Raw genomic sequence first — 15,615 nt, 5'->3', positions numbered from 1 at the left:
TCGATTGATTATTTAAGTATATTGAATAGGACATTAAAATGCCCCTAATTTTCAGGAAAAATCTAGAGCCGTTCTGCGGGATTGGTATACACACAACCCATATCCTTCCCCGAGAGAAAAGCGTGAATTGGCTGAAGGTACGGGACTTACTGTGACTCAAGTTAGCAATTGGTTCAAAAATCGGCGACAACGCGATCGAGCAGCAGAAGCTAAAGAAAGGTGAGATAATGTAAAGTTAAAATATTTGGATTGTTGTACATAGTATATCGCAGGCGATTTATAGACACATATCAAGAAAAGGTTTTTTTTTTATTTATAGACTTTGTAATGTTATCCGCTCGTTTCAGAATGTTCTACGTGTTAACTTTATATATTTAGAAACGTGACCGCATATAGATCATCGTATCTCTCCAGGTTTCATATCTCAATTACGAATTCGGTAGTAGCGCTTTCTCATAAGTCAAACTATACTATTAATTTGATAAAAAAAAACTTTTGCTTCAAAATAATATATAATACCGAACTACGTGTGACATATTAGTAAGAGCTTCATGGGTAGCAAATGTTAATTCAAATGTTACATATCGACGCGGCCGATAGAACATAATCTGCCACAATAAAATTGTACATTTTGTGGTTTAGGGTAAGAATATTCCCGTTAACATATAGTTTTTCATATGAATAATATTTTTACAATTAACATCGCTATTGCGAGTCGTGAGTTTACGGTTTAAAATAACTCTTTAAATATTCTTTGTTTACTATACCTAATAGAGGGGTAAAAAGAATAAAAATATGAACCATATTACCCCAACCTACCATCAATTTTAAATTTTCATTTATAATTTTCGATAACGCAATGCTGGCGTCGCTTCAAAAAATTCACGCAGCAAAAAAATCCTAGAGCCGTAGACGCAGCGTCGCCATTTTGTTAAACCGCCGTTTTTTGATTGCGCATTTTGGTTTGTGCGCATGGAAATATAACTCACACTTGTCACATATGCGATGTATTTTACAGAAATACTTTTAAAATAAATAAAAATAAATATGTTAAATGTAAAAGTAATTTAATAAAAATTAAACGCGCTATTGATATTTATAGAGATGGAAGCGACATGTCCCAGGGCGGGATGTCCATCCCACCATCGGGTATGGGGACACCACCGCATCAACAAACGGGAATCGACAATATCAACACACCGGCACATGGAAGTCAGATTGGAGCAGACATGATGGAACAAAAATCCAGCATTGATGTGATGTCACAACAACATGTTCATCAACAACAGCTCCATCAACATCATCAAGATCAAATGATCCACCATCACTCACACACTCCTCCGCATCCATCACATCATCCCATGAATCCGCATCATCCGCAGAACAATCGCCTCCCACCACAAAGTATGATTATGAGTTCATTAAACGACACACATCTCCAGCATCATGGTGTGCTTCCGTCACAATACACATTACCCGGCACACCACATAGCGGACAAATGACTCCGCTCCAACACCCAGAGATGCATTACCCAACTCATCCGCAGCAGTTATCTCATCACATGTCATCATCCGCAAGCAGCCACGCAGCAGTGTCAATGCACGAAACAATGTTGCAGCATGGATTAGCGAACAACCCAGTCGAAATGGGATCGTAACTTTTAAATTGTAAGGTGGATAAACAAAGTTTTATTTTTGTATTTGCAGTCACGCTATTTTATTATTATTGTCTATAGTTATACGGATATGCACAACTAGAATCAGATGCTGTCGTACCACTGTTGATTATAGAAAATTGTCAATATAGTTGGCCACAGCACATCACCATACATTCGACAGCCATTCCAACTTAAATTTTAGAGAAATATTTAATAGCATTTTGTAATGGCATTTCTCTACACAATCTTATTAAATATTTAGTAGTTTTCCTGACAAGCATGTTGCATTACACTTGTAAGAGCCATAATGTTGACATCTGCATCGCAGATATATCGCTTCGGTGACGTGTAGTAGTCCATGTGCATATTCACACGCTCTAATATCCGCTGCTTTACTCGAATCTAAATGTGTATTACTGTGATGTCACAATTAATTTTCCATGTGCTTAGCAGTGACCAACAAACATGGATATTTTTTACGATTTGCTAGATAACAGTGTGTTTCGTATATACTTTATTTTGAACCATGACCAAGACGCATGACAATTTAAATTGATTTTTGTTGATATTCAACACATAGGGCCATTCCTTGACGATGCTATATATTTGACCAATTTTTTTATGTTAGTCGTTCGCAAGTGTTTAACTGATTCTGACATTCCTTTTCAATATTACATGCACTCAAACGTTTGTATCGCTCATTTTGTATGCTTGCGCTGAGTGTTAAGAGCAAATTAATAAAAAGCGGATCTTATTCTTAGTTTGTTTTATGCTGAATAAACATGTTTGTTCTTCTGGTATATAGCTAAAACATACACTGCAAGATGCCAGCAGTTCTCATGTATTTGGGTGAATAGGGGTCAATGAAACGATTATGGGACAATTAAGACAACGGAGATGACAACTGTACTAATAATGAATATGTTGTTTAATTTATCTCCATATATAGTTAAAAAAATAAACATAATATGCCAAACTTAAATAATGTAAACTACATAAAAAGATATGACCACAGTATGCTTGTTGTTGAGCATATATGGGTGTTTGAATTTTCCTGCGATGCACTTCGCACAAGTTGTACAACCCACCAGGTGGTATCAAATTTCACGAATTCCCTGCTTGAGCAAGTTAGGGTCCGTGAGAACGGAAACTAAAGTAAAGCTCGCTGAGTTTAGCTTTTGTTTTTGCGACAACATTTCTTAAATACGAGTTAACGAACAAATTATGAGTGCAAACATATTAACGCTCTCAGGGTTACAATAGAAATGTAGAAGGGCGATAGACCGTCGGTGACTTTTGGTTTTCGGTAAATAAAATAATTTTGTAATAAGTTACACATGGTACAAATACTTCATTTACGAAAAAATTAGCAAAGGATTAAACCGTTTATTGGATAACTATTATACTTATTTTGTTAAACCTCAAAATCGATTGGCAAAGCGGATTGTAATTACGTCGGATTAGCGTAATGGCCGCACGATTTTTTGTTTTGTTATTTGTTTGCTATACAAGTGAAAGAGGCTTTTGATCAAAGTGAATGTTTAGCAACAGTTAAAACTAATTTAAAAATACGATTGTATTTTAGTTGACGAAAAAACATACAGATATAATAGTTGTTGAAACGAAAGATATAGACACAATAAAATAAAATGTTGGGTTTTATGTCGGAAATTTAACATGTTTCCCAGATCGTATAAAGTGTATTTCCAAGTTAAACGGTGCTACTATTTCATATAAATACGTAATAAAAAGCGCAGGAAATCCATGATCAAAGCGAATACTATACGCACAAAGTCGATGCCAATGGCATACATTACGCGGGTGGTCGCTTTCTCATTATTTCTGTAATATTATGAAGAAAATTAAAGTTTTGCGCGCTAGAAGAAAAACTATATATAGACTCTCGTTAAGTACCTGCTGTGAGTGTTCCACGCTGAATTTTAGGGAACGCTGGTGCATGATGTTGTGTTTACGTTACCTCAATGTGGTGGCCACCTGCTTGCGCGAGATCCAACGATCGGTCATCTCATTGTGGTGTCCGGAACAAAGCGGCTGGAGGCTGCTAGGACATCAACAACAAACACTAGACAAATCAAAATCACTCAATTGAGATGAATGAGTTTGAAGAGGCCGGCACTTCCTATATGCGCCACAATTTGATAGACTGCCCGAGGGAAATGCGAATAGCACGCGACAGAACGGACAAACACAATCACGAATATTTACAAACATTATTTGCAGCATTCGACACTTTGAAACAAAAGGCAAAATGTGTAGTTTTATTGCTATATGATTAAAATCGATAATTACATTTACCAAACATTGTGTGCATAATGTTGCACATGCTAGTACAAAGAAACATTATCGATAAACGGTATCGGTTAATATGGCAAGGCGATAAAAACGCGGGTAAGGCATAAATAAACATACGAATGAATGATGATTCCTCTAATGGGGAACACGTGCGGCTCTTGTGGCAAATTAAACAGAAATTTCACGCTCGCCTCGATATGGTTAAGATTTTTAGATAAGTTCTCTACGAAAGTAGAATCCTCAGTAAAGCAGTATCAAAAACGAAAATGATTTATGTTTCATTTGGTTAACCGTTAACACCATTATAATTTTGTTGCAAGAAGCCTTTAACAAACTTAAGTCTGGCCAAAATTGCAAACCAAAAATCAATAAACTATACGACTAGCAATGACGCAACACATATATGGGTCATTTTGCATTTTTATAAAGAGTTGGAAACAGGTGCTTTCTATACAACACAGCTACAAACCGAAGATTTCCTTTCCGCTTCTAAAACAACTAAAATAGTAATTTGAAGACTTGGAAAAGACGAAGAAAACACGTGACCACGATCGAGGAGTCACAGCAATTACAATGATCGTGTCTGGTTTCGAAATATTTTTCTTCTCCACCGTCACAATTACACATTTAGAGAACAACGAACAGGAAATAGTGATGTTAAGAAATGGAATGCCGGTGATACTTGAGAATAAAGTCACACCGGTTGTAGATATTTTAAACATTGTAATTGTCCTAGATAAAAATCTACAAATGTTTGTATAAAACCTGCCGCAGCCGAATGTAGAATATATGACATCATCGTTACCAATTAACGATGCGTTTAAATCTATAGTCTGTGACGTCAGACAAAAATTGCAGCATCGTGATAAACAAATTTTATAAATTGTAAATGCACTGACGCCGTATTCAACTTTCGCGTGGTTTGTTGATGTCGGTCATGGGAGATTGTACATGAAGTGTTGGTAGATATAGTATGACACCAATACAACGAGCTTATTACACATGCCCCCTTTCATCGATAGTGTTGATCAAACAGTCCACATCCCAAAGAAAATGTCCGACATGAGAACCATTTTCAGTTTAAATTTTTGCTTGTTTTTTTAAATGATATTTTATTTAAACATATAAAAAAAACGTAACAAAATTGAATACTAGATCAAAGCAAAATGGCGCCGCATAAAGATTTGATTATTTTAAAATTTTGCTGGATTTCTAAAAGGAAAGAAAAAAAATCTACGTTAAACAATATGGCTTTAAAAAGTATCGGAAGTACGTTTAAGTAGTATATGCTGAAGAGAAACAGTTAATATATAAGAGGCGTGCCTACGGCGGTGATAACGATAAAAACGGCATGTAATTACGACGATGTTAAAAACGCTTTTCGGTTAAGTTATACACCCTATGCAGATACGAATGTTGATAAGCGCTCGTATCACATCGCATTATGCTTGCCGCACTTCGGAAAATCCAATAAAAACAGAGTAAGCGTATTTTAACGCAGTTGACTTGCGCGCAAACATCGGAAGTGTGCGCAGGATGCGTTTTACTCTATAATAGGAGGGTAATGGGAATTTGCTGGAACAGATGATATCTCTGTGTCTTCAAGTAAGATCATCGCTGCAAGGTTCGAATTATACAAGCTCTCTTTGGTGATATAACGTTCAGAACACGCCGATCCCATGTTCAGTAACGCTGTTGATTGCTAAATGTGCGTTTAGAATGTAATAATGTATGTTCAGTGTTTTAAGCTTGAAAGTTCACTTGGTCTTTCTTTATTTTAATTTAATGTCGATTCTTATATCAACAATCTCGACATATAGTCATTATCTCGGAGGCGATAACATGAAACAATTTCCATATCTGAGGATTCTTGCGTCACCAGCACCATCGGTCAGGGGCTAATAACGCATAAGTGGGCAATTCTTCTGACCATCCCTTTCACCTCGTGTACATGGACAGAATATGAAATTGTTGCAAGCAAAATTGATGCATGTCAGTTTATTCCATTTTAAAGTTATTTAAATGTATTAGTGTAGTTATTGTGATCAATTCTTACGAGTGTGAGTATTCTGCCGGCAATAGATGCTTAAATGACTGAATAAAGTCAACTTTGGGTAAAAAGCAGAAAAAGCAGCCGCAATAGACGTTTTACTGGCACGTGCCTCATTCATTAAAACTCAAGTAACCGGAGAACTTTACTTCTTCGTCAATTTGACAACCGTATAACACCAAATAACGATAAAGAATTACAACTTCGCCACATCGTAGATATTCTCGCCAAAATGAAGGTGCTGGGCAAACAAAGAACTTAGGAGATAATTTAACAGCAAACACTATGATAGTGCAACGAAGCGAGGAAAATAATAATTGCTTTAAATAAATGTTGTTTTTTCTGATGGAACACGAATTTGATAAGATTGAAGAAATAATTGAACGTGAAACACTGCAATAACTTTTAAGAAAAACGAACATTGTTTTAAATTGACCCAGAAAAAGAGAGTAGCGCATAAAACTGCTCATTTAGTTGCCGAGCTTACCGACAGCTTTTGGATAAGTGAGTGTCATTCTCAATTAACTGACTTCAGGGTTGTGGGAAGCTGACATGTCAAAATACCGGAACTCTTTTAGCCGGAACCTCGGCGACTTTAAGCTCAAGCTGCTGCTTTGATGCAACTGTTCTTATTTACTCACTGCAAGTGTGGGAAGCAGTGTTGCCAGCAGATCGTCTTGAAAGAAATAACTTATGTGCATCACTGCACTGGTTTTAGCCGTAATGTTGACTGATCACACAATCTTAACATATTCTTACAACGGGCAACATCCCCGGTTAGTTTCTTTAACATTCCACTATATTATGTCATTTATTTTAATTACTTGCTGATTCGTTGGAGCACTGATAACAGTGTTGTTTTTAGTAAGAAATACAGATTTAACCGGCGTATAGGATCGGGTGATTAACAATATATCTTTCATAACTTTCTCTTTTTAAAATACGTGTTTCATTAGGGGCCTATCGCGCTGCTTTACTTCATAAAAATATAAGTCACGTTAAAGAATGAATGTCATATATTGTTTATTGTTTGTACCAAAATAAAAGGCGCCAAGTGAAGTTTGTGCTTAAACCACATCAATTTCTTCGTATTCAAACTGAAGGCGGCAGATGAGCATTTTCAACGTTGTTTACTTTTCACACAACATACAACTTTCAACAGCAACCATACCACACACTTACTGGGGAGTCGGTCACAGTTTGCGAGAAGAAAATTACCCGGTTGAGGGTGAAAATGAGTTAAGCCCCACTCGCTGTGTGCCCAAAACAAACAAGACCCCATGAGCAGCAGCACCACAAGCTTGCTTGAAAGGCGAGCTCAGCTTCAATTAAAATATCGAATGCATCGTACCTCGCAGCGGCCGACTTCACCCTGACAGCCGATATGTTGTTATTTACATCAATTTGACCACACGTTCTCGTTGTAACGTTAGCCAACCCCACCTTTGGGTATCGGAATTAGAATGGTTGGTCGAATATCAGTTGAAGCAATTTAATCACCCCCACAAGACACACCTTTCCTGTGCAATAAACAAAATATCATCGCGATGATGATACACTTATACCTTTCTTTTTTCAATGTCGAAACTGAACTTGGGTTCGGTGGATTTTTAATTTATTAATTGGATCGATTTTATTCAATTTGAACCAGTTCCAATATAAGGACGACCAATAAAATACCTAAAGTTAACCTATGTAAGAATACACCAAACAGGTGACTGGAAATAGTTTAATTGCTTCAACACACACGGGTATTGTGCATGGTGGTCACGCAGAAAAGCGAATTGAATGATCACACACCGAATGTGATACAGCGGTGACTTTTTAAGCCAATAAAATATAAAGTTACATCCAAGGAGTGGGAACTGTCTCTTCCTGACTCTATCTTTGACGCAGCTTCTTAAATAACCAAGTCATGTTAAATTATTCTTCTGGAGCGAGTAATGTCAAAATTACTGCTATCATGGTAGGGTAGTTGTTCGCGGCCTCTTTGAAGTGAAACCGTTTACGTTCTGCTTCGTCGTCCAGCGACTACCGTTTCATTGTCACGCGTGTTGGTCAGAGGTGATTTCGCTCAAATTATTCTAACCCCGCAATATAAATAGGTTACCAAGATCAAAGTTAAACTTCTATAATGCGGTAATGCTATTTATTAGCGGAAGTGGGTAGGCGAAGATTATTGAATGCGCTCGATATATATTTTAAGTGGGGATGAAACATTTTAAAATTACTTTAATTGCACGAATTGCTTTTGCGAAAAAGAAAATGGCGATTAGTTCACCGTCAAAAGCACATATAACATTAGTTTTAAACAACTATTGCGTTTTTTCGGACGGAAGATACCAGCTTCCGGCTTAAAACACCCCTATAAATGGGAAAAGGTTAATTAGGGGTTATGAAGCCGAACTAATCCGACAGTCTGCCCCAGGTTAAGTTTCCCAAAGCATTTTGTTGCACTACTTGGTCTGTTGCCTCTGTTGTTTTAGAAACGAAAACCAAAAGACAAAAAAATCTTGGAACGAAGATAGTGACAAAGAGTATATTTTGCTTGTGTTTAAATATTAAGGTGTCGTATATGCACACACGTAATTTACATATATCTGCTTTCCACAATATTTATGCGAAACTACACACAACGTACAGAACGTTTTTGTGCACACCTCCAGAACAATGAGGGCATTAAACACCAACTAGGTATAAATAAGCCGTGAAATTGGTGATTTAATAGACCCCGTATAATTTACGTGTTTAATGAAGCGGTATATAGTGGCAGTAAGTCAGGGCGGGTAAAACACTACGAGTCTAATTTTCTATCCTTTTATTTTTATATCTTTCGGCCATAAAATAATGCCTCATGTTTTGATGTTAGTAGCTGCAACACAATCTTGTACAAATCATATTGATTTTGTTTCACCTTGATTGGCATTTGACAATCGACAATCCATTGTGACGTACACGTATGACGTAACATACAGCAATTTGTCCATAAATGCGAGTTGAACCGAATCCAGAAGGTTGAACGAAAAAAACGGCAGTTCATTACTGCATTTGTTTCTACCCCACCCTTTGGTAAAAGAAACATTTTTATCGTAATTGAAAAGACTGCACGAACCGTGGGAAGAAAAAATAACAGGTGGGGATAGGATTTAACTTTCGTACCATTAATGGGTTCCCACCAAATCATTGTTTGTCGCCTAGGATGAATCAGAAAACAAAAGTAAAATGATAAAACATGCGGATGTGAAGGTTTTTGGCCGTTGTAAATGGATATTTTGTACTGCTATAGGTGTAGAGTAATTATGTACTAACCACAAAACTATGGACAGTTTACATTTAATCGTACATTATGTCACGTAAGAGACCTCATTACGTCACACCAGTTAGAGACAATCCTGATTGTATCCTAGTGTTTGCAATACAACGTTAATATTAGCAATACGGATTACCGGTCATTGTTGTGGAAAGATACCCGATGTCTGTCATAACAAAACACGCCGATTTAACGCGGACGTACCGTCAAAAATCACCACAGTAAAGTATATAAGGTTGTTGAAATACGAACTTGCGAAATTGAAATAGCGTAAAATTAATCTTTCAACAATGGACCACAGTGGCTGCGACGTTAAGTTTCGGCTAAGTAAACTAAAAAGCCGGAAATGCTGATAACCAGCAAATCGCCACTGCCAATGCTGAGCATCTATGATTGAACCGTTGTTTTGAAATCGAACCTTAGCGACCAAAGAGCAATAAATGGTTCAAGTAAGAGCTTTGGTATGGTTCAAATAGCTCGGTTTGAACTGAACAAACGGTAACTTTACAGAAACCTAGATTTTTTTCGGGTGTGGGGCTCAAGTTTTTAACCTTTTGCGGTGCGGGGACACCTGGCGGAAAAGAGAAGAAATATTAAATTGTTTCGAGGTTTAAACTGTATATTTAACTTTCTTTAAAAAGATTACCATGACATTGTACATTTTTGAATAAAACGAATTTACCCGAACACGGCAGAACAAAAGGAAAGATACAATAAATACATGTGTATGTTGCTAGTGTAAAGTATTTAATAGTTTACCGTTCTAGAGAGGGAATTTACATTATACTTAGGTAGTGACGTAACCTGGTATACGAAAAAAGGTTGAAATTCAATATAAGGACTCACTTGTATCAACAATAGGTACAATATAACTACCCTGTCCAACATGGGATTACATTACTGTGAGAAATCATAACGCGAAACCAGACGCGAATGACGTCACCACAGCTTACTATTTCAATTTCGGTGGCAAAACGATGTCCCTTTCGTAACAAAAAAAACAGAAAATTTTGAAACAAACCATAAAAACACACAACAAATTTTGGATACTCTCAGCAACTGTGTTTTATATATTTCATGGCGAGTGAATTAGTTAAGAAAAGATCGATGTCTAAAACCAGCGTTAAATGTGTTCACAACGTTTTCACGGTAATTATTAGTTCCACGCACCGTCTACTATGTATCAGAATTTGGCTTTACATAAATCTAAAATTGAGTCACAAGAGATTCTATCGTATTAAATTACCCTTAACTCTTTGTTAAAAATCCATTGTGAAAATAGCTAATAAGTGACAGGAGACGGTTCAAAACAGGTTTCGTTGGCCAGAGTAGTGAACAATGCTCAGGGGACAAAAACAGGAATTTTAGACTGATAACATTTCGACGCCGGAGCGCTCAGCTACCTGATACTGTTATGTTTGTTACCCAGCACGGCAAAGACAAAGAAGTGCGTCGACAAAAGCTTACGACTAAATGAAACGCACCGATGTATCAGGTAACTTGGGAGGTGGATGACGCCAACACAATGCGTTGTTTCCTACCTTCCACACCAAATTAATTCAAAAATTTCCCAACCTCTCGGACAGTGAGTGCCGGATAGCTTAGGCTTGGTCTCATCCGCAGCCTTTTCAATGCAGACAAAAGTCAGTCAATTCATTAGAGTTAACTGACAAAAGTAATATAATACTTCCAAAACCCTGATCAACCAGATTATAGATTCAGGTTGCAGGTAATCAACTGACTGAATAAAAATAAACTTTGCCAAGATAACGGTTTATATTTCCATTTTTTTATAAAATTACAATTACATATTGTTTGAACCGTAAAAAATGTTTCAAACTTACAAAAAAACAAGTGTTGGTTTCACTAACCGAAAAAAAGTATCATGACGTCATAAGGTTTAAACTTTCCTTTAGACGCAAAAGGCTCTCTACCGCCATGTGTGAACAAATAAGTTTTACAAATAGTATCAAAACCAGGGTTTATTCTTAAAAGCCTGTACCTCTTGTCCGGAACATTGTATACAGTGGGGTGGGGGAAGATGGGACACCTTTTACCTCTATTTTCTCGTCTCATTTAGTGGTAAACAAAGAACATTTAAAGAATTATAAAACCATATTCTCACGACTCCCATAGACTGTTGGTAATTGTTTAAAACGTGATCAGGATATTTAGATATAATGTGCTAAAGGTGTCCCATCTTCCCACCCTACTATATATCACTCTTTTGATAATTGTCGAACTGGTGCGTTCTCCAAATAAATACCGGTTACCGGTGTTTTTTAAATTTCTGGTTATTCGCCAAGCCTATATTCAAGCTTCCTACGTGGTTGGATCTCACCCACACACAATACTTTTGTTTTTGCACATACAAGTGTGTTGTAATCATAAAGCTATTTAAACGAATACATTCACTGTTACCGAAAAACACATTCCACCGTTTGAGATAATAATGCGAACAGCAACGCGATATGCGCCTATTTGTCTTCGTGTAAAATACTATTATTTTGAATATAAAGTAAAGTGGAATCTCGCAGTCAACCACAATCGAATACATCAATTCACATTTCATATCTTTGGACGGTGGCTCGCAGTTTGGTTAACAAAAAAAACAACATAGTAATCTGGGGGAAGACGGAACATCTTTAGCACATAATAAGCAAATATTCTGATCGTGTTTTAAACTATTAACAATGGTCTATGAAAGTCATGATAATGCGGTTTTATATTTCTTTAATGTTCTTTGTTTACCACCAAATGGGACGAAGAACAAAAATGTGTCCTATCTTACCCCACCCTACTCGATATAAGTTTACGAAAATACAACCAAGAATTGCTATACACTTCATACAATTGCACGAAATAAACAAACGCAATTGTGTTAACAAAACTTAGAAGTGGTGATGCTTAATAAACATGACTTTTCCACCCATCACTTGATCAGCAACGTGTGACAAGCGATCATCAATCTCTTGTTTAATGTTGAGTACCTCAGATGACTTTTTCCTAAGATTTTCACAAATCTCTTTTGTTTTCGTTGATAATTTCATTGAATCTTCTCTCGCAACTTTCCGAGACAATGCTGTAAATGTATATTTCAAAAAGCTGAACATTCTGAATCTATGTAATCGTTTGAACCTATCTAGAAGTCTGGCATATTTAGTGTGGCCACTATTACAGTGACTTTTTACAATTTTTAATAAGTGAAGTGAAACTGTACATTGTTGTTCATGTATAATGAGTTGGTCAGACTAAAGAAAAAAACTGAGGTGCAATAACACAAATTCAAAAGAGAAAACAATTACAAAATTAAAATCTTCTCCAATATTTCTCTACTTCTGTTTAAAAATATTTGAAACAGGCTTTGATATCTAATTATACATATAATAAATCACAAGGTATTGAAAATGAGCTTAAAAAATTCTTACCTGATTGAGGTACTAAACTAGGCTCATGTTTTAAGCTAATTCGATTAAAAACGTTGTCCAAGTTCTGATCAATCTCGAACTTGTGCTCAATACCTGCTTGGGTATGCCTGGCTGGGATCTGTAATACAGAACTTGTAATATTCATTAATGTACTGAGTAACTGCCCAAACATGTGTAATGTTTTAACCACTATGCAGTTCTGAAACAATGTACATGACCTAACAAAAAGCTAACAGTTGATTACTTTTTTTTTATTCCTCAAATAAAATGTTCGCTATCGCTTTCAAAGAAATCAAAAATCTTTTTAGGTTAGTTGTATGTAAATTGTTTGCCCAAACTTAATGTTTCAAAACATTTGTTTGAGGAGAGGTAATATGTATGTGTTTTATCAAAAGAAAGAAATAATGAATCATGCAGATTGCTAACATCTATCATGGCACAATTGATTAGAATTAAGTACAACTATGGGACATTACACAATTTCATTTAACTGGAAATATAAGCCTCTTCAAGTTATATTTAATGAACTAATTCCTTTAAATACCTTGCTTTCCATTACTGTGCACTCCTTTTTCTTTTCAAGCATTTTCATTTTTACATCACTTATGTTTTTATTATATATCATTAAATTTGATTTAACAGATTTGTTTGGAGCTTGAGGAAAAACCATTTCATCATCACGCAACTTTATCCCTTCATCCAGACATTGCTCCTTTTAAAATAAAATGTGAATCTATTAACATAAAAATGTAAAGAATAAAATACTACATGAAGAAATTGTACCAAGTATGGTTCGTTTTTTAATTTATGGTAGCTGTAATAAAAATATATGAAAGTACTAACTACACGCTACAAATATTCTTAATGCAAGTAATTCATCATGGCTGTTCATAATGTCATAACACAGATGTCGTATTTTCTTCATCACATCTTTGTTTGCGAATTACTGTTTGCGAAAGTTGTTGTTAAATGTCTTGCCCAATGAAATAAATGCCCATAATGAAAGCAGGATCAAGCTTCAATTAATCCATGCATCTGCTTGTTAGAGACAAGTGATCTAATCATTCGACTACGGTAACGGATTTATATACTGATAGCAACAAAACATACCATCCATTGCCAAAATAAAGATTCCACGGTCTTCCATTTAACATAAGCGTGCAGGAGCTGAATTTTTTGCTCCAAATGATTTTCCACCTAACAATATTAGAAAAAGTACAGAAAGTTATACAATTTTTTGTGTTTTGGTTATCATAAAACATTTATTAAGTTTTTCGAAATGACGCACTTGTGGGTTTTAGCTAAAAAAAGAGGTCTACAAAGTATACTGTTTAGCTTAAGTACAATTGTTGAGGGCTAACTGTTTAAACAATAGGTTGTGTGTTTAAAAATATGAAAACGGATTACCAGCTGACAAATAGAAGGATATTTAACCATAAGAACATCATCAGAAACATGATTTATGTTTTTAATATTTGTTGAAGCTTTTGACGATCTTTGCAACATCTAAAAATATGCTTAACATAAATTTAGTTAGATCTATTATTCAAAAACAACGAAGCAGATATTAATGTAGATGTAGAAACAACAGCAAGTCAATCACATTTGTAACTCAATCCTTAAACGGGATATTATGTGATTTTTACTACCAAAAGTTTTTAATGATATTAAAAATATTACAAATATTTGAATGTGACAATGTCTGAGTGTGACATCTTTATCCAAAATAAAAAAAATATTAAAGGTAATAATTGCTGTAACTAGCAAAATTAACAATAGGAAATGCTACTAAGATTCTGTTAAAAACCTCTTTAATAGCCTATTCCAATTATTGTATTGCAAGTAGGTTACACATATTACCAAATTTAACCAGTAAAAATCTCTATCCTTAAATGAAATATTACATTTGCCTCACTCCTTGCATTGTTAATTCTCAGAGATCTCAGATTATTTGAAATTGCTTCAATCCTTCCCAGCAGCCAAGAAACATATTGAAATTGATCAGCAACATTCAAGCTTTCAAAATCTTGGTGACAGAAACCTGAGGGTTCTAAAATACACCTGTTTTATTACTAGTAATGTTGTTTACCAAATTAAATCCTAATTTAACAACATAATTTCTATTTATACCAATAAGAAGATCTTGTTACAATAAGATCATATTATTTAGAAGAATAACAAACAAAAGCAGCAAAATATCGGGCGCCTCGGAACAGTGGTCAGCATGCTTGTATCAGCAAAGAATATACTGTTCGAGTTTCAATTCTGGTTTTCTATTGCAGGTTCATCCGCTCATGTGTACTTAGGCAATACACTTACTGTTACTAATAATTAATGCACACGATGGTCCCTTGTCTTTTTTATTTGTCAGCCATAAAGTAAGAAAAACAATCACAAAGTTACATATTTGGTAACTTGTTATCATACACAAAAGCTATTTTATATATTATTGGCTGTTATCGTTCCGCAATGTGAGAACAATTAATATATATATTATATATATATATATATATATATATATATATATATTATACATTAAGTAGCCTATACCATATATAGGCCTATTAAACATAATGTTATAATTACTTGATGTCACTCTTTGTTTTTCTTTCATCAAAATTGTAAAAACATTAATTTCTTTACGTGCTTCATTACAAAGTCGTTGCAATAAAGTTGTGCAGTGTAGGATCCAAGCAAAACAACACAGGTAATGACGACTTGAAGAGTGAACATAGTTTGGATACCTATGAAAAAATAAATACTGTTACATCACAACTCAAATATTTGATGCTTTTCTCATTTCAAACCTGTATATTAACATAATTCTCTGAAGGGAAGTGATATTCAATTGTGAAA

At 35.3% G+C, this 15,615-nt stretch overlaps 2 protein-coding genes across 3 annotated transcripts in view; one reads left to right on the top strand and one right to left on the bottom strand.

Moving 5' to 3' along the window:
- Positions 1 to 2,412, top strand: part of six12 (transcription factor protein) — a 17,360-nt gene extending 14,948 nt beyond the window's left edge. For both annotated transcript variants that reach the window (XM_018817834.2, NM_001078346.1), the window contains 1 exon segment: positions 1,103 to 2,412. In XM_018817834.2, the coding sequence (XP_018673379.1) occupies positions 1,103 to 1,658 (556 nt within the window). In that variant the 3' untranslated portion in view covers positions 1,659 to 2,412.
- Positions 2,413 to 11,685: 9,273 nt separating this feature from the next.
- Positions 11,686 to 15,615, bottom strand: LOC100176276. Its single transcript, XM_002129440.5, has 8 exons — positions 15,567 to 15,615; positions 15,346 to 15,503; positions 14,664 to 14,809; positions 14,167 to 14,265; positions 13,870 to 13,956; positions 13,304 to 13,471; positions 12,760 to 12,877; positions 11,686 to 12,413 (listed from the first exon to the last, which is right to left on the bottom strand). The coding sequence occupies exons 1-8, from the start codon at positions 15,578 to 15,580 to the stop codon at positions 12,223 to 12,225; spliced, it is 981 nt and encodes a 326-aa protein (XP_002129476.1). The 5' UTR covers positions 15,581 to 15,615; the 3' UTR covers positions 11,686 to 12,222.

The sequence above is a fragment of the Ciona intestinalis genome, chromosome 3 (assembly GCF_000224145.3).
Source record: "Ciona intestinalis chromosome 3, KH, whole genome shotgun sequence".
NCBI classification, from domain to species: Eukaryota; Metazoa; Chordata; class Ascidiacea; order Phlebobranchia; family Cionidae; genus Ciona; species Ciona intestinalis.
The sequence above is the reverse complement of the archived record's forward strand: the minus strand, read 5'-3'. Positions and strand labels throughout refer to the sequence as shown.

Bases quoted from the DNA above. Each gene is read 5' to 3' on its own strand.
- LOC100176276 (XM_002129440.5), bottom strand. The intron at 14,810-15,345 runs GTAATTATAACA...GGTGTATTTTAG, and splicing joins AAAACAAAGAGTGACATCAA to AACCCTCAGGTTTCTGTCAC. The intron at 12,414-12,759 runs GTAAGAATTTTT...ATACATTTACAG, and splicing joins TAGTTTAGTACCTCAATCAG to CATTGTCTCGGAAAGTTGCG.